Raw genomic sequence first — 20,132 nt, forward strand, 5'->3', positions numbered from 1 at the left:
TGTATCTACAACTCCTAGAGAAGGAAAAGGGAAGGTGACAGTGATCACTGGCTCTTGAAAGTTACACCAGAGGGGCGCCTGGGTGGCTCAGTCGGGTAAGTGACCGACTTCAGCTCAGGTCACGATCTCCCGGTTGGTGAGTTTGAGCCCTGCGTCGGGTTCTGTGCTGACAGCTCAGAGCCCGGAGCCTGCTTCGGATCCTGTGTCTCGCTCTCTCTCTGCCCCTCCCCCGGTCACACTCTGTCTCTCTCAAAAATAAATAAACATTAAAAAAAAAAAAAAAAGTTACACCAGAAATGATGCTCGCACTTCACTAGCCATAGAGGGTAGGGGAGATCAGTCTTACTATGTGTCCAAGAACTGAAAATATTTGGTGGAAAAAGCATTAATGACAGAGACTGCAGGCGTATTAGAAGAGTGAGAGCTCTGGAATCAGACTCTCAGGTTCAAATACAGCTCTGTCACGTACTGATGGTGTGACTTTAGGCAAGCCATGTACCCCATGTGAGCCTCAGTCCCTTCACCTATAAAATGACTTATATAATAATCTATATAATAAGAGAACTTATCTCCTGAGGCTGTTGAGAGGATTACATGGGGGATGTGTGAGTTAGTGAACGTAAGACACAATGTTCTGCACGCGAAGGGTATTCACCAAAGATCGAAGATTGAGAGAGTGAAAGATTGACACTGGAAAGGTCCTAGAGAGCATTGAGTCCTATGTGTCTGCAGACCAGTCTCTTTGGGTTGCAGGCACCGGGGAGTCCCAGAACTCTCTAAGAAGCACCCTGAAATGCCACTAGAACTTAGCTTTAGAAACCAGAGTGATTATGTGAATAATATAAAACCATAACCATGTAGTCTCCAGAAACAAGAAGACTGTTAAACCAAATATGATCACCTATTTTCAGAATTCCCAGATAGTGCATTTCCCATGTGTTCATTCATTGTGTTACCTGTGTTATCTGGAAAACAAGCAGTAGCGGTTGTTAATGGTTTAAGAAAACATTATGGGGGGCACCTGGGTGGCTCAGTCGGTTGAGGGTCTGACTTTGGCTCAGGTCATGATCTCATGGTTCATGAGTTTGATCCCCACATCAGATTCTGTGCTGACAGCTTAGAGCCTGGAGCCTGCTTTGGATTCTGTGTCTCCCTTGCTCTTTGCCCCTCCCCCACTCATGCTCTGTCGCCCTTTCTTTCAAAAATAAATGAACATTAAAAAAAGAGAAAACGTTATGGGAGAAAACCCTAAAATTGGAGTCGTTCTATCTGCTGCTACTTGATTTAGGAGGAAGAACGTGTTGGCCCAGCTAAAGAACCCCAGTGTTCTTAGGGGCAGGACCACAGTCTAGTCTAAGGCCAACTCTGGCATTTTGCTGAAAGAAAAAACAAACCCAAAGAGGAAAAGTGATTTGCTCAAGGTTTCATGACTGATCTGGGGCAGAAATAGGGTTAGAGCCTCCTAGACTCAAGCTTTTTGCTTTCATATTCCTTGGCCTGAGCCCCATGAGAGCGGACTCTGGATTCTAATCCAGAATCTGTGGCAGTTGAGGAAGATAGTGCTTTTGGCTTTTAGGGGTCTGTTTAGGACTGAATGCTTGGGGAAATGTGTCCCCACTGAATTCCCAACCCAGGACCTCATCTCTTGGGTCAGTGGGGGTGGGAGGAGGGTTGTTGATGAGGATGGGCTGATCAGAGAGCCGGTTCCTACTTGGGGACCATCCTCATCACCATCTCCCAAAGTCTGACTTGTCACCTCTGAGTGGACATCACTACCAGATCTGAATCATCAGCTCTTGTCTCTCTCCTGAGTGCAGGCCTGAGGGCTGCTCCTTCCTGCTTCTTAGATACACTGCAGTGACCCCAGTGGAACCTGTCAAAAGCCAACATCATCCTACCCACTCCTCAGCCAGCTCCTTCTGTTCCTATGTCACCAGCTAAGTACTGGGCATCACCTTCAACCTCTGTCCACCACATCCAGCCAACCATTCAGAACATCCCACATCTACCCAGTTCTTCATTTTCCACTGCTGCTACCCTATTTCCTACATCAGGAATTCTGAGTTTTCTAATTCTGGTCTCCATTCTCTTTGACCCTACACACTCCAGGCTAATTTCAGAACCCCACACTGCATCATCCTCAAAAACATTCACAGGTTCCCAACTGTCATGGTGAACTTTTTCTCAGCTCCAAAGCTAAGTCTCATGATCTGACAAGTATAATTGTACTGACAACAAAAGTAGGTTGAGTTTTGCCCTCAAAGATATGGTCACCGGACCTCTTTTTCACATGATGGTGCCAAACGAATTAGCTTTGTATTCAAGGACCTTCATGATCTGGTCACCTTGCTTGCCACCAGTCTACCACGTCAAATCTCTTCACCAGCCAAACTGGAGTGAACTAGTCACTGCTGCCCTACTTCTACCGCATGGGGTCTTGCCTCTAGGCTGTTGATCCAATGTTCCCCCTACCTACAATGCTCTTCTCTTTCCTTTCTACTGGGCTGTGTCCTATAGAGTCATCAGATTTGGGTGACACCCTACTGCAGCCTAGAGCTTTCTCCAACAAGCCTTAGCTGCTTCCTGCAGCCCTTCACGTCTGATCCTTATATCTGGCATTTGGCTAATTAAAGCTTTGTTAAAAACTTTGTTCTTCTTTTTGCAGTAGGTCATATATGACTCCTGATAAAAACCTTGAAGGAAGAGCCTGTTCTGCGTAGGTACATGGTAACAATTGGCTGATGGTAATAAAAGGGGAGTTGGCAATGGGCAATGAGATGGGGAGGGGTGTATTGGTTATTTGTTGCTGTGTAACAAACTATGACAAAACGCAATGTCTCAATCTGGGTCCGATCAAGAGAGAGAAACCCCACAGTAACTTGAACGGGGACATTTTAATATAATTATTACCCCAGGTGATTAGAGTAACAAAAGAATTGGTGAGTAAAGGGTACAGAATACATGAATAGTAGATCTAGGAGTAACCCCTACCCCCCATGGCTGAGGTCGAGGAAAGAGCACCCAAGGAAGAGGCACCCCCCATCCCCCACTACGGCTGAATTCCAGACCTTGTTGAGTACATAGCCTATGGCTCGCCAGATGTCAGAAAAGTCACTGTACTGTCATGAGAGTGAAACTTGCCAGAGATCTGCCCTCTAGGATGCCAAGGAAAGTTCTTCACAGGGGGCTGCCAAACCAAAGGCTAGAAAACTGCCTGGGCAGGGTACAGGGCAAGCTGCTGCCCGCTGGGTGCTGCTGGCCTCTATGGACTGCAGAAGGCTGATGCTAGAGAGCTCATGCGTGATCTAGGAGCCTCGTGCTGGAGAAGCCACACGCACAGTGGGTGCTGGATGCTGGAGAATCTGCAAATGCTGCTGGAGGTGAAGGCGCTCTGCTTACGTTACTGCCCACGGGGTCAGTGTCAGGAGAAGCTCCTAGCTACTGGCGTTGCTGGTCACTCTAGGGACTGGGCAGGGGTGAAGCTGTTTGCACTGCAGGAGCTTGCCAGCTGAGCGCACTTGATCCAGAAAACAAAAACCTTTTCCTCCTGCTGGGTCTCTCCAGATCCCTCCCTCTTAGCAATTTAAAACATCAGCAAGCATTTGTTATCTCTCATGGCAATTCTGAAGCATCTTAGCTGGGTGGTTTGGATCCAGTCAAGCTATGGTTGCAGTCAAACTTTTGGCCAGGGCTGCAATTATCTGAAGGCTTGACTGGGGCTGGAGGATCCACTTCCAAGATGGCTCATTTATTTGGCTGGCAACTTGATGCTGGCTGTTGGCAGAAGACCTCAGTTTGTCCGTCTCCACAGAGATGCTTGAGAGTCCTAGTGGCATAGCAGCTGGCTTCTCCTAGAGTGGATCATCCAAGAGAAAGCAGGGCAAAAACTGCAGTACCCTTTCTGGCCTACCTTGAAGTCATACATTATCAGTCCACCATATTCTATTCATTACAAGTCATTCGCTGATCCAGCCCACATTTAAGGAAGGGAGAATTAGGCTCTGCCTTTTGAAGGGAGGAGTGGTAAAGAATTTGTGAACACTGAAGAACCACCGCAGAAGGCATTAATCAAAAAGGACTAATGGAACACCTACTGTGTGCTTAGCAGCGGGATGCATCTGTCTCCCCCTACAGAGGTTCTCTTCCAAGGAGAAGGGAAATTTCATAATTCATAGCTGCCATCTTATCCCTTCCCTCAGCTTTCCTTCCAGATGTTTAGCTTGTTTCCTTACCTGCAGACTTCTTTCACCTGCAGGCAATTACATTTCCAAGGAAACATCTCTTTCCATCTTTTCAGTTGATTCTGAGAAGGCTTCATAGAAGTGAGAGGCTTGCCATGGATCTCCGGAGAGGAGAGGGTGGGGAGAGGAAAGAGGAAAGAGCTTTCCAGGGTGAGAAACGTGTGGCACCTGCTACAGCTTCTCTGCGGATGAGCAACAGATTTCAAAATGAATGGGCAAGAAGCAAAGAAATAATAATAGGAAAACGTTTTTAAAAATGTGATTTCTTAAAATAGCTTATGTATTGTTGTCTGAGATGCAGTGGCCTAGATACATACAATAGAATGAGAAGAGGGAAGGAAGGCGGAGAATTTTACCAAAAGGGAAACCAATCAGTTTCCCTCGGATGGGACTATGCAGGGGCTGGCTTGCTGGTAGATGATAGTTAGCGAGCCAGACTGCCAATTACTCCTGTAACTGATTTCCTAAAGGAGGCAGAGATCAGGGAATTTCAGCTGTCTCCATGAGATGACTTCCAGCAAGATCCCAGCACAGTGTTCTCAAGCAAATGGAGCTAGAGTCCCTGGCTTTGTCCTAAGACAAAGCAGAACCTCTCCTTCTCTCTTAACTCACGTTACCACCAGCCTTCTCCCTAAGCCCAAAGCAATAAGAACTCCAGAGTCACTGTTATGAGTAAAGAAACAAAAAAGAGAAAGGAGAGAGATTAATTTCTCTTTTGTGAAATAGGAATCCTTTTATCACCAGCAAATAAAGCTTTAAAGATTGTTTATTTATTGGGGCACCTGGGTGGCTCAGTCAGTTAAGCATCCGACTTCATTCAGTTCAGGTCATGATCTTACAGTTTGTGAGTTTGAACCCCACGTTGGGCTCTGTGCTGACAGCTCAGAGCCTGGAGCCTGCTTTGGATTCTGTGTCTCCCTCTCTCTCTGTGCCCCCCCCCCACTTGTGCTCTCTCTTTCTTTCAAAAAAATAAACATTAAAATTTTTTTAAATGTTTATTTTGAGAGAGAGAAAGAGTGGGGGAGGGACAGAGAGAGAGGGAGAGAGAATCCCAAGCAGGCTCCACACTCAGTGTGGAGCCCAACGTGGGCCTCAATCCCCGAAACAGCAAGATCATGACCTGAGCTGAAATCAAGAGTTGGACACTTAACCAACTGAGCCATCCAGGTGTCCCAGCAAATATAACTTTTATGCCAATAATAATAGATGGCAAGTGTGGTTGACAGCCTTCTAAAATAACCCCAGGGGCACCTGGGTGGCTCAGTTGGTTGAGCGTCTGACTTCGGCTCAGGTCATGATCTCACAGTTCGTGAGTTCAAGCCCTGCGTCAGGCTCTGGGCTCTTGGCTGACAGCTCAGAGCCTGGAGCCTGCTTTGGATTCTGTGTCTCCCTCTCTCTCTGCTCCTCCCCTGCTCACACTCTGTCTCTCTCTCAAAAATAAATAAAGATTAATAAAAGTTTTTAAGAAAGATACTCAAAGGCATCTTTAAAAAATAAAAATTGAAAAATAAATAAATAAATAAATAAAATAACCCCAATGATCCCCACTCCTAAATATGCCCTTCTATAATCTGCCTCCCTTGAATGTAATCTGGACTTAGTGACTTGCTTCTAACCAACAGAAGATGGCAAAGGAAGAGACTGTTATTTTTAAAACTTTATTTTTGAGAGAGAGAAGCGGGCTCCACACTGGCAGCACAGAGTCCAGTGTGGGGCTTGATCTCAGGAACGATATGATCATGACCTGAGTGGAAATCAGCAGTCAGATGCTTAACTGACTGAGCCACACAGGCGCCCCAAGAGACTGTTACTCTTTAGATTAGGTTACAAAAGACTATGACTTCCATCTTGCTTCCATTCTCTCTTGCCTTTCACTTGCTTGTGCTCATGAAGCCAGCTGCCATGCTGTGAGTTGTTCTTTATGGAGAGGACTACATGGCAAGGAACCCTGGCCGGACTCAGGCCAAAGTCTGTGATGAACCGAGTCTGTCAGTCCAAGATCCTGCAAGGAGCCAAAACCTGTCAACCACCACTTGAGGAAGCTTGGAAGCAGACCCACCCCAGCCGAGCCTGAAGATGACCACCGCCCCAGCCAACACCTTGACTGGAGCCTTGTGAGGGACTCAGAACCAGAGGACCCAGCTACACTGTGATTGGATTCCTGACACACAGAGACTGTGAACTAAGACATGATGTGTTAAGCCACTAAGCTTTGGGGTAATTTGTTATACAACAATAGGAAACAAATACAACAAATGACTATTTCATGGGACCAGTCATTGGGTGGGTTCTCTTCTTTCAGAATGAAAACAAGAACAAAAATCCACAACAGTACACTCAGGTGTGGGACCTTAATGCCTGTGATCCCTGCCTATAAGAAACCATGGCCATCAGAATGTCCCGGAACATGATATGGTTTCCTTTGAGAGGAATAAGAAGTGAGTGGAGAGAGAGCTTTCCTCCTCCATGACACTGGCCTACCGAGTCATTTGGTAAATCCACAACCCAGCCTGGGAGGTCCCTCTTCCCCTCTACTGCCTTCCTCTCCTCTAAACCCCACTCTCCCAGGGTTTCACAGTCATTGCCACCTTAAAACACCTCTTTTGCATGAGTTGGGCCAGGAGTCCCATAGCCGAAACTAAGTGGAGGAAAGAGTTAAGTGAGTAGGTATTTTTCTCCTAAGTGTTTGGCACTTGCTACAGCTTATCGGCTGATGAGTAACACGTTTCAAAATGAATGAGCATGGGGCAAACAAATAATAATAGAAAAGCATGGAAATGTGATTTCTTAAAATAGTTTATGTATTGTTGTCTGAGAAGCAGTGACCTAGATACGTACAACAGAGTGAGAAGAGGGAAGGAAGGCAGAGAAAGAGAGCGGAGTTCATGAACTTGGATTACATCTTTTGCCATTTCCTGGTGTTCTGTAGAGAGCACCAGAAGGTCTAAGCCACCAGAGCAAGTGTGAGAACCTCAGCTACTTCCAAGGGAGTGAACTGATTCCTCAGATTTGAGCCCTGGGTGAAACCTTATAGGAAATTCCCTGAGGCTGGAAGTACCCCAGGTCACGTTATCGGCAGGTAGGGAAGAGGCACTGTGTAACGAATCCTATTTCCTAAGGCTGGAAATCATCCAGACTAGCTACAGAGCTCCAGTGATGTCTTCTGGGCACATGGCTGGCGAGTATTTGTTGTTTCCAAAGTGTGTACCTGCGGGCCACTGTGTTTGGCCCAGCACTGTCAGTCTGAGCTGACAAAGAATGACAAAGGGAAATGAATCCTCACTGTAGGACCTCTGCATTCTCCTATCACCCTGTGTACTTATATTCCGGGGGATGCTGGAGTCAAATGTGAGTCCAGGAAGCAGAGAGGGTGTGGAATGGAGATTGCATGATTAAGGAGATTAGAGGCAGGACTCTTGGGCCTGAGCGGGAATGCACCTTATGGAATTAGTAGGCATACCTCTGGCACATACACATACAACATAGACTGCTAGACTGCAGCCATTCCTCATTGTTATCAGACCACATGGCTGCCTAGAACAGACACTGCATTTCCCAGCTTCCCTTGCAGCTAGGTGTGGCCATGTGATGACAACTGGTCATCGGAATGGAAGAGTCCTTAAAGGGAGGACTCAGGGACTGTGGAGATGCCATATCAGTCCTGGACTATGCACACTGGGAACATTACATGCAAGAGAAATGAACCTCTATCTGACATTAAGCCATTTATTCTGTTGTTTATTTTACCATGGCTAAACCTATATGTATACCCTACATCCCTGTCTTGGCAAAGAGATGACACTACCAGTGATTTGTTTTACAGTTTATTTATGAGACAAACATTTATTGAGCTCTGAGTGCTCTTACTGTATCCTCTTAAATAGGTTGCTGGCAGGTGAGCACAGAGCTGGGTACCAGTGGGGAGAGTGAGTTTGGTCCATCAGAGGACACAGAAAGGGGAGGCGAGCTCATCTACCTGCCCATCTTTCCCAGGACCATCCCTTGCCTCGGTTTCTGCAAGAGGCAGATATCATCTTTTATCTGTGAAGCAACTGTTTTTAGGGATTGTTTTATGATTACCATGGAAGGCTAGAGGGGATGGGCAAGTTCAAGTTACGGTGAGCAAGGCTGATGATGGCAGAGAGCAGAGGGAAGGAACATTCTCTCTTGATTGTTGCTAGAAGAAAGTAAAAAAGGAGCTTCCACTCACCTGCCAGAGAGTAGGCCAGGATGGGGGCATAAAAACAGTGCAGTTGGTAAAGGGGAAGGTTGTGGGGCATGACACTTCCTGCCCCCCACCCCAAATTCCCAGAGGAGAGGAAAAACCCTGGCCATTGAATTTATGATTAAAAAAATTTTTTTTTAACCTTTATTTATTTTTGAGACAGAGAGAGACAGAGCATGAACGGGGGAGGGTCAGAGAGAGAGGGAGACACAGAATCCGAAACAGGCTCCAGGCTCTGAGCCATCAGCACAGAGCCCGACGCGGGGCTTGAACTCACGAACCGCGAGATCATGACCTGAGCTGAAGTCGGACGCTTAACCGACTGAGCCACCCGGGCGCCCCTGAATTTATGATTTTAAAAAACCTAACACATTAAATATATATGAAAAAGAAGGAGAGAAATAAAAAGCATAGGTTGTCAGTCAAAGTGACGTGCAGCTGTAAAAATTGAAAAGTTTTCAGACAGGAAGTAGAAACCTACCTTCACACCATCCAGGTAACCAGGGTCGCTTCCAGACATTTTGTCGGAGCGGGGCTGCTGTTGACTGGCTTGTGTAGCTTCTGTTCCACCTTGTCCTGGTGTGTCTTCCTATATAGCCAGGCTGGAAAACGAAACATTAGGCTATCACACCCAGGACCCCAGATGTGATTTTGGTATCACTGATCACACGCGCTGCCTGAGAATTAACGTGAATGGGGTTAAATGGGGCAGAGGTATTTGTGTGGGAGACATTCTCTCTTTTGGCTAGGACAGATGTAGCAGACACAGGCAATGATCTTGATGGCAGCTTCCTGATCCTGAGGTCACAGCTAAGGTGTGTGTTCCTTGCGCCAACAGTTGTAGCGATGGCCTCCTGACTCTTAACCTTCCTGATGGTGGCTGAGTTAGTAGCTTCCCTGGCAGATCAGGTCTGCAGTGTTTGTTGGGTTGCATTCCTGGAGGCTCAGTCTGGATCTCACTCCTCCAGTCCTGAATTTCAATGATTTTGTAAGCCCTCAGTTATCTGTATTACATCCCTTCCTGTTTAGAGTAGGTACGATTGTGTCTGTTATCTGCAACTGAAGCCTGATAATGAAGTGCCTACCATAGAGCAGGTGTCACTAAATGTTTGTTGAGTGAATGAATCAATGGGCAAATGGAGATTGCTGAGATGTCCACAATGAGTTGGGCAGTCAGACCAGCTGGACTCAACAGAGGGGTAGAGTAATTGACGCGGACCACAAGTGGGTGGTGAAATCAATTTGGTGGATTCTTTTTTTTCTTTTATTTTTTTTTTAAATTTTACATCAAAATTAGTTAGCATATAGTGCAACAATGATTTCAGGAGTAGATTCCTTAATGCCCCTTACCCATTTAGCCCATCCCCCCTCCCACTGGTTACCCCTCCAGTAACCCTCAGTTTGTTCTCCATATTTATGAGTCTCTTCTGTTTTGTTCCCCTCCCTATTTTTATGTTATTTTTGTTTCCCTTCCCTTATGTTCATCTGTTTTGTCTCTTAAAGTCCTCATATGAGTGAAGTCATATGATTTGTGTCTTTCTCTGACTAATTTCTCTTAGCATAATACCCTCCAGTTCCATCCACATAGTTGCAAGTGGCAAGATTTCATTCTTTTTGATTGCCGAGGAATGTTCCATTGTGTGTGTGTGTATATATATATATATATATATATATATACCACATCTTCTTTATCCATTCATCCATCGATGGACATTTGGGCTCTTTCCATGCTTTGGCCATTGTTGATAATGCTGCTTTAAACATGGGGGCGCATGTGTCCCTTGGAAACAGCACACCTGTATCCCTTGGATAAATGCCTAGTGGTGTAACTGCTGGGTCATAGGGTAGTTCTATTTTTAATTTTTTGAGGACCCTCCATACCGTTTTCCAGAGTGGCTGCACCAGCTTGCATTCCCACCAACAATGCAAAAGAGATCCTCTTTCTCCGCATTCTCGCCAACATCTGTTGTTGCCTGAGTTGTTAATGTTGGCCATTCTGACAGGTGTAAGGTGGTATCTCATTGTGGTATTGATTTCTATTTCCCTGGATGATGAGTGATGCTGGGCATTTTTTCATGTGTCGGTTGGCCATCTGGATGTCTTCTTTGGAGAAGTGTCTATTCATGTCTTTTGCCCATTTCTTCACTGGATTATTTGTTTTTTGGGTGTTGAGTTTGATAAGTTCTTTGTAGATTTTGGATTTGGATACTAACTCTTTATCTGATATGTCGTTTGCAAATATCTTCTCCCATTCTGTCGGTGGTCTTTTAGTTTTGCTGATTGTTTCCTTCACTGTGCAGAAGCTTTTGATTTTGATGAGGTCCCAGTAGTTCATTTTTGCTTTTGTTTCCTTTGTCTCTGGAGACATGTTGAGTAAGAAGTTGCTGCAGCCAAGATCACAGAGGTTTTTGCCTGCTTTCTCCTCGAGGATTTTGATGGCTTCCTGTCTTACATTTAGGTATTTCATCCATTTTGAGTTTATTTTTGTGTATGGTACAAGAAAGTGGTCCAGGTTCATTCTTCTGCATGTCGCTGTCCAGTTTTCCTGGCACCATTTGCTGAAGAGACTGTCTTTATTCCATTGGATATTCTTTCCTGCTTTGTCAAAGATTAGTTGCCGTATGTTTGTGGGTCCATTTCTGGGTTCTCTATTCTGTTCCATTGATCTGAGTGTCTGTTCTTGTGCCAGTACCATACTGTCTTGATGATTACAGCTTTGTAGTATAGTTTGAAGTCTGGGATTGTGATGCCTCCTGCTTTGGTTTTCTTTTTCAAGATTGCTTTGGCTATTCGGGGTCTTTTCTGGTTCCATACAAATTTTAGGATTATTTGCTCTAGCTTTGTGAAGAATGCTGGTGTTATTTTGATAGGGCTTGCATTGAATCTATAGATTGCTTTGGGTAGTATCAACATTTTAACAATATTTGTTCTTCCTATCCAGGAGCATGGAATCTTTTTCCATTTTTTTGTGTCTTCTTCAATTTCTTTCATCAGCTTTCTATAGTTTTCAGCATATAGATTTTTCACCTCTTTTGTTAGATTTATTCCTAGGTATTTTATGGGTTTTGGTGCAATTGTAAATGGGATTGATTCCTTGATTTCTCTTTCTGTTGCTTCATTGTTGGTGAGTAGGAATGCAACCAATTTCTGTGCGTTGATTTTATATCCTGCAACTTTGCTGAATTCATGAATCAGTTCTAGCTGTTTTTGGTGGAATCTTTTGGGTTTTTCGTATAGAGTATCATGTCATCTGCGAAGAGTGAAAGTTTGACTTCCTCCAGGCCGATTTGGATGCATTTTATTTCTTTGCATTGTCTGATTGCTGAGGCTAAGACTTCCAATACTATGTCGAATAACAGTGGTGACAGTGGACATCCCTGTCTTGTTCCTGACCTTAGGGGGAAAGCTCTCAGTTTTTCCCCATTGAGGATGATATTAGCATTGGGTTGTTCATATATGGCTTTTATGATTTTGAGGCACGATCCTTCTATCCTTAGTTTCTTGAGGGTTTTTATCAAGAAAGGATGCTGTATTTTGTGAAATGCTTTCTCCGCATCTATTGAGAGGATCATATGGTTCTTGTCCTTTATTGATGTGATGCATCATGTTAATTGTTTTGCAGATTCAATTTGTGGATTCTAATCAACATTTTTAAAAGATGGAATATAATAAATAATCTTAGAACAGATCATATATAGTAAATGTAAGTATTATTTGTGAAACTTCAGTTCCATACACACATACACACATTATACATGCATACACACACATACACACACACACACACACACACATTTGCAATGGTGATAATCCAAATATTCAACCACCAGCATAACACAGACATCAGCCAATTGGAATGGATGCTAAGAATATCTACTGGTTGTCTGAATACCAATATAAAGTGTATCTCTTTTAGTTGAAAAAAAAAAGTGATTGAAATTCATGGTCTGTGGATTGTAGCTTAAGGTTTTGGGGGGATGGGAGGCCATGGGCACATGTTTCTGAATATCCTTCCTTTGGCATTGCCCCTGGTTAAAGGATCATGTCTATGACTCATTCCTAGTCCCGGGGGGAACCTTTCCTGAATCTAGAGCAATCCTCATGTGTCACAACTTGGGGTATTCTCTATACCTGTGTTTCTGCCTGCCAACATCCATCCCCATTCCCCAGGAATCAGCAATCCCCCATCTCCCCGTTGCCACCACCAGCACAGTTTTCCATTTAGGAGCCACCTCAACTGGGGTTACCTTCATGGCCTCCAAGTTTCCCAAAGCACTGACTGTCCTGACAGCATTCTGTTTTTTCCACAAGCAGACAGCTTGTCCTCATTGTGCTCTGCTCATTCTTACCTCCAAATCTTTGCTCACTCTGGACCCCCGCTTGAAAAGCCTTTATTCTCTGCTTGCCTGAGTCCTAATCTCCCTTCAAGGCTTTGAAAAAGAGCACTACCCCCTTCTGCTGGCATCCAGGGCTGTCCTGGGTGTTCTATGTATGACCGTGGTGTCTCCACCCCTTCACCTCCAAATATTCCCCACTGCCTGTCTTCTCTAGGAAGCTTTGGCTATGCTGTCTTCAGGTCTCAAACTCTTTCAGGCACCTACTTCTTCATTGTTCTCCCCAGATCACCCTGAGAGCCCCCTCAGGGATGAATTGAGTAAGAGACAATTTCCACTACATCAGTTTTCTCCAGAATTTTATTTTGGATCTCATAGACTGATAAAACTTCCAAAAAACCTTGGGGACCGACAGAATTTGTGTATATATATTCACAACATGTATTCAACTACTACGACATGGAAAACTGAAGAGGCATATGTCACTCTTGGCTGAGGCATTTAAGTGTCCGTATGCTTCCTCCATCTTTCTCTTCCACCTTGTATCATAAAAACACCAAAAAAAGGAGGAAGGACATGATTTCAGAACACAGACTCATTCTTTAAATTAAATATATTTATTTTTAACAAAAGCCCTACGTTACTCTTATTTTCATCATTTTGCTGTAGACCAGTGAGAACATTGTCATGGAAACCACCAGAAAGATGCAGGAAAGAAGAAAGATACTGGAGGATGTCAGAGGAGGGAAATGAAGGGACAGGGAAAGGGGACAGGGGGAGATTATGGAGGTCCACCAGCAAGGCGTCCCCCTGCTCTGGACAGATTTCCATTCTCATCATACAAGACTGGGGTGGCCATGTTTGGGCCCTGGCCAATGGGCAGGGCCGTGGCCGCACTCGGAGGTCAGGTGGCTCAGCAACCACTCCCACACCCCAGCTCTGAACACCCTGGTGATCTGGCTCCCACCCCTCTTCATACTGCACTTGTGTCCTGGACTTGTGCCTTTGACCAGCGCCAGCTGGATTTGGGAGACAAGCCATTGGTATAGAAGAAAGAGTGCAGGGCTTGGAGTCTAGAGCCCAGGGTTTAGGCCTGGCTCTACTGAGTCACTTGTGGAAGTCCCTTCCTTCTCTGGTCCTCAGTTTCCTCACTTTAAAATGAAAGTTCTGGGACGCCTGGGTGGCTCAGTCAGTTAAGTGTCCGACTCTTGATTTGGGCTCAGGTCATGATCCCAGGGTCATGAGATCAAGCCTTGTGTCAGGTTCTGCTCTGTTAGTGCAGAACCTGCTTGGGATTCTCTCTCTCTGCCCTTCCATTGCTCACGCACATGCACATGTACTCTTTCTCTCAAAATAAACTTAAAAAAAAAAAAAGAAGTTTCTGAACCAGTCTTAAATCATTTCTGAGGAAAACTGTGGCCCGATGTCTTAAAAATTTTTTTTAAGCCATGCACATAGAATTCCAGGGGCTCCACCATCCTCTCAGGGCCTTCAATAAACTTCCCAGGGGCCCTTGGACCCCAGATCAAGAACCCCAAATTGCCAATCCTGATACACAGCTTCTGGCCTCTTGCCTTCAAAACTGCCCTTTCCTGGGCAGTTAACAGTATTTTTCCAATTATCTAGCATTCACAAGGGCACAACCAGATACCACAGGGAAGGAGGTAACTCCGTGCAAAGAATTATTATTGCCTGGGGATCCCCTCTAGTTCACAGTGGAGCTGGGAGATGTGGCGAGCTTCATGGTAACTAGCTGACCAAAGCAGAAGAACAAGGGTCTGAAGAGAGTGAGAGACCATGACTGCTGGAGAGAGAGGACACCTTGATGACAGGAATCCCTTTATGGGAACAAAGACTTCTGGCCACCCAAGGCAGTACAGGACAATTGTAAGAGCTTGGGCTCAATAGCTAGAATGCCCTGGGTTTATATCTGGCTCCGTGACTTAATTGTGTTATTTGGGCACAGATTTGGGAATCTTCGGGTTCCTCATCTGTAAAATGGGGGTAAGAGGTAGCAGAAATGACTGAATACACTAAATATTCCAGGATTCCCTTGAATTTCCCCCCGTCCCTTGAAGAAGGTTGAGGTCATGTGACTAGTTCTGGCCAATGGTCACTGAGTGGAAGAGGCATATGTCACCCTTGGCTGAGGCATTTAAGTGTCCATATACTTCCTCCATCTTTCTCTTCTACCTTCCAGAATGACCCCAGAAGCCAATCTTCCAGATGGTGTAGCTACAAGATGGAAGAAAGGTCTTCTGTCCCATATCAGACTTCACATGAGTGGTAAATAAAACATTATTGTGCCAAGCCACCAAAATTTCAGGAGTTCTCTGTTGTGACAGCTAGTGTTAATTGCCCTGACAAATATAGGGCTAATTGAGACAGTGGATCCAAAACTTTGAGTGCCATGGAAGCTGTTATTCTTAGAGAAAAGAGTTAAGGCCCCTATATTAGTCAGCTCAGCTGCTGTAACAAAATATCCTAGACTGGGTAGCTTAAATGACAGAGATGTATTTCTCACAGTTCTGAAAACCAGAAGCCCCAAATCACAGTGTCAGCATAGTTGGGTTCTGGTGAGGGCTCTTTTCTTGGCTTGGAGATGGCTGCATTTTTTGCTGTGTCCTCATATGACAGAGACAAAGAGACAGCAAGCTCTCTGGTGTCTTTTCTCCTTCTTCTCCTTCTCCTTCTCTGTCTAAAGTGATCTCTGTGCCAAACGTGGGTCTTGAACTCATGACCCTGAGATCAAGAGTAGCATGCTCTACCAAGTGAGCCAGGCAAGTACTGCTCTGGTGTCTCTTCTCATGAGGGCACTAATCTCCTCAGGAGGGACCCCTCATGACCTCATCTAAACCTAACCACCTCCCAAAGTCCCCATCTCTACATATATTATCCCACTGGGGGTCAGGGCTTCAACATATGAGTTTGGGAGGAGGCATAATTACATCTTTAGCACCCCCTACCAAGGCAGGGCTTCTCATACCACCGGCCCTTTTTTTAAAATTTTTAACGTTTGTTTATTTTTGAGAGACAGAGAGAGACAGAGTATGAGTGGGGGAGGGGCAGAGAGGGGGAAGACACAGAATCCAAAGCAGGCTCCAGTCTCTGAGCTGTCAGCACAGAGCCCAACTTGGGGCTTGAACTCGTGAACCTTGAGATCACGACCTGAGCTGAAGTCTGACGTTTAACTGACTGAGCCACCCAGGCGCCCTTCATATCTCTTCTTTTTTTTTTTTAATGTTTATTTTTAAGAGAGAGAGAGAGAGAGAGCGCGCGCGCAAGTGGCTTGGGGCAGACATGGAGAGGGAGACACAATCTGAAACAGGTTCCAGGCTCTGAGTTGTCAGCACAGAGCCTAACGTGGGGCTCCAACTCAGGAAGAGTGAGATCATGACCTGAAACAAAGTCAGACACTTAACTGACTGAGTCACCCAGGTGCCCCTCATATCGCTTCTTAAGAGCAAATTTTTAGGGGCACCTGGGTGGCTCAGTTAAACAACCAACTCTTGATTTCAGCTCAGGTCATGACCTCTCAGTTTGTTGCAGTTTGTGGGTTCAAGCCCCAGGTTGGGCTCCATGCAGGCATCTCAGAGCTTGCTTGGGATTCTCTCCCTGCCCCTCCCTCTCTCTCTGCCCCTTACTCCACCCCTCCCCCAATAAATAAATTTCTTAGAGCAAATTTTTAAAAAGAGAAGCAGGCAAGGGTGGGGTCAAGTGGGAGTTTCATGGAGAGGGCCATCCCGAGGAAGGCTCACCTCCCTGGAAACTCCACTGATTGCTACATGCAGCTCTCCCTTAGCCCCCCTCTTCTTTCTGTGTCTTCCTCTCTCCTCCCTTCCATTTTGTTCCCCATGCCCTGACTTTCATACAATTCACAGACAAATTCTGAGACAACTCATTAGGACTGCACAAGTCCTAGGTCTTGGAGGCCATCTTGTCTTACCTCCTGATTCTTACAGATGAGGACACTGGACCTGGAGAGGGTGTGAGAAGCAGAAGGGTGCGGGGAGTACTGGCTTCTTCAAAAGATAAGGGGTGGGGGACAATTTGGGGCACCAAGGACAGAGAGAGAAAGAGAGAGACTATTAAGAAGGAACCTATTTTCAAAGAAGAAGAAGAGGAAGAAGAAGAAAGCTATTTTCGTTTCAGTATATCAACTTTGTATAATTTTTCCAAAAATTTTATTTCACAGTTTCTTTTTCTTTTTTTTTTTTTCAGTTTGGAAGTAATGCATATGGAGGCCCCTAGAGCCCCTAATATCTACAATCCAGCCTGTCCAAGGCTTGAATCCGGGTGTCACCGAATACCTTGCAGTGTTCCCTAGGACCTGGGAGGCTCCTCCGCCGTGCTAGAAAGGGCTTCGGGCCCTTCTGCCTCAGCTCCTAAGCAGCCTGTGACCATTAACTTCACCACCCTCCACCCCTAGGCTAGGGCGGGGCCCTGGGGCGCCAGGTCACATGCTAGGCACAGGGTTTTCCCCCCCATCCCGCCCCCACCCCGTGGCTCCTCAGGAGTCCGACCTGAGCCTCCAAGCTCCATGCTCAGGCCCATGGCCACAGCCTTCTTGCTCCTCATGGGGGTCCTGCTCCCTTACCAGGGCGAGTTCTGGCCCTTTAACAAGAAGAAGTTCATGAAGGTGAGCCAAAGAACGTCTGGAACCTTCCACTACAGTAGAGGGTGGTGGCGGTGGCATCATAGGCCAGCCAGGAGGCATCAGTTGGGTTTGGAGACAGAAGTGGGGGGTGGGGGTGGATACCACCCCAAAATGGGGACTTGTTCCCAGGGCTGGAAGCTTGATGTGTCTGCGGAAGGGTGTCAAAGCCCTACTTCACATCCCTGTGGCCCCCGAGGTCAAAGAAAGTGGTCTTCTGACCAGCATCCTGCCCTCTCTCCCCTGAGCCCACTTGTCCAGCCAGCCACGCCTCAGCAACCTGCCCTAATTCCTCCTTCCCCTCTCCTAAGCACAATGACTGTTCCTTCCCTTCCCCATCTTTCACTCCCTCCCTTTCTTCCCACCCCCCCCCCCCCCCGCCAAAGCGTGATCTGGGAGTATATGCTCCCCCAGCACTGGGGGAGGGAGGCCCAGGAAAGGAGAGGCAGAGGGAGAGGTACCAGTCCCCCTTCCTCTCCTGCTCCTCTGAGTGCTGCTGGAGTGGGTGTAGAGGGGGTGGCACCTGGCGGTGATCATCTCCCGGCTTCCCTTCCTGGCCCCCGGGAGCCTTGGCAAGGCACCAGGAATCCCCCCTCACTTTCCCACACAGCGAGAGGGCTGGTGACACAAGAGTTGTCCTCACAGATGAATGGGGCTGAGTGCTCCCACCACTCTGAGTGTGTCAGTGACTGCTGCCTGATGGACCTGAACAACAGGGGTGCTCTCTGTGCCCCCAAGGCCAGGGTAGCCAGGCTGTGCTTGCCCCAGGTGAGCCTCTGGGCTGGGGCGGCCCCCTCTGGCCGGAAGGGTGGGGAAGGTTAACAAAACCCAGGTGGCTGCCGCTGCTTCTTCCCGCTCTGCTTGGAGTGCCTTTTCCCCTTCCTCCACCCGGCAAGCTCCTACTGGTCCTGCAGTACACCTCCAGCCACCTCCTCTGAGAAGCCTTCTCTGCTTGGAGCTCCCATGAGCTCATACCCTCGGCACAGCGTGGCTCTCCCTGGTTTGCCGTGTTTTCTGTCTGCCTCCGCCACTGGCCGGAGCTCTTCAAGGGCTGGTCGAGCCCTTACCCACCCTGGGCTTAGTATCTGCCCATAGTAGGTGTTCAACGAATGTTTGTTGAATGAGTATTCCCTGCCCTAACATCACTGCGGCCAAGTAGATGGGAGAAGACCTTTTCCCTACTGATCGCCACCTCCTTGCCACAATGACCTCATTTTTGGAGAGGGGCAAAGCACTGCAGCGGCAGGACCGTAGCTTTGGAGTTGGGCCTGAGTTTAAATCCTGAGTTTTTCAAGCCCTGTCTTTGCCTCCTCAGCCAGGTCACTTCTGCTCTCTCAGCCTTAGTTTCCTCATCCGTAAAATGGGGCTAAAGTAACAACCTCACCAGGTCGTCTCGGCAACCACAGTGTTCACTGGAGCTGGGTTATGAGCTGGTGGAAATGCAAAATGTGCAGGACGTCATGTTACTGCTCCTCTCTTCTTGTTGGGCCCCGGGCCCAGAGCTCTCTAGGAAGAATGGGCTGGCCTCCATGTCCCTGTCTGGGGAGCTGCCGGTGCTGTAAGGAACCGGTCAGGCCCCTGACTCAACAGCTGAGGTGGCCAGAGGGTCTTTTCTTTATGGGCCCTTGCTCTGTTTTATTTAGTTCTCACATCACCCTGTGAGGTGGGTTACTATTATTATCGCCCTTGGACAGATGAGGAAACTGAAACCAAGAAGCTCATTAACTTGTCTATGGTCCCAACGCTGCAGGGGCTGCTCACCCCTTCACTTGCTCCTGCTCCCCAAGCTGTTTAAACTCCCTTCTCCCCTTTACCTTGGTGACCCCCAACCCTTGTTCCCATCTCCCGCAGACCAAGGGAAGCATCAACATCATATGCCCCTGCCAGTGGGGCTTGAAGTGCATCTCCAAGGACCCGACCTGTTCCCGCCGGTGCCATTTGATTTAGAAAAAGATGCAGGCTGGTCACGGCCACCCCTCCCTCCCTCCCTGGGGGCCACGGGCCTGGAGAGTCCCCATCTTGCTCAAAGTCCAGCTCCTGAGACATTAAAGTCACTTCCTGACTCTGGCCTCTGTTGCACTTCCTGGGAGGGGAAATCTGGTAGGGATTGTTCCAGTCTGGGGCAGGAAGGTTTGGCCCTATCTGGACGGTGGAACTGCAGGAAGGGAACAGGGTAGGGGTAGGTGAGCCAAGAGGCTGGGTCCCGGAAGGGCCGAGTCTTGGGATGGAGGGCTGGATGGGAAGAGTGGGGTTGAAGAATACAGCGGGAGAGTGTGTGTTGGGGTGCCCATGGGTGGGTGTGTGATAGGAAGGACTGGAAGGGAGTATTGAAATGCTTTCCAAGGGCGGAGGTCATTGAGCGAGTGTTGATGAGAATGTATGCGAAGGCACAAAAATGTTCGTGCCTGGTGGTGAGAAAGGGACCTGGTACACAGAGGTCTCTCTCCATTCTCAGATATTATCAGTTCCATCGTATGGATAAAGAAACTGAGGCTCCGAGAGCTACATGACTTGCCCAAGGTCACATCATGGGGGGATCAGTTAGGACTCTTCCTGCTGCAAGTATCTAAAACAACCCAAACTGGTCTGGATGATCAGGAAATTCATTGGAAATCTCAAGGCTGGCGTGCCTCAGGTCTGGCTGAATCCAGCAGCTCCATGGCCCTCAGGACGGATTC

The 20,132-nt window shown here is 47.0% G+C and overlaps 1 protein-coding gene across 1 annotated transcript; it reads left to right on the top strand.

Moving 5' to 3' along the window:
* The first annotated feature begins 17,340 nt into the window (after positions 1-17,340).
* CLPSL2 (colipase like 2) lies at positions 17,341-19,401 on the top strand. The gene is made up of 3 exons (XM_030314612.1): positions 17,341-17,439; positions 18,100-18,222; positions 19,306-19,401. Exons 1-3 carry the CDS (start codon positions 17,341-17,343, stop codon positions 19,399-19,401), a joined length of 318 nt encoding a protein of 105 aa, XP_030170472.1.
* The last annotated feature ends 731 nt before the right edge of the window (positions 19,402-20,132 follow it).

This window comes from Lynx canadensis, chromosome B2 (assembly GCF_007474595.2).
Source record: "Lynx canadensis isolate LIC74 chromosome B2, mLynCan4.pri.v2, whole genome shotgun sequence".
Taxonomy (NCBI): domain Eukaryota; kingdom Metazoa; phylum Chordata; class Mammalia; order Carnivora; family Felidae; genus Lynx; species Lynx canadensis.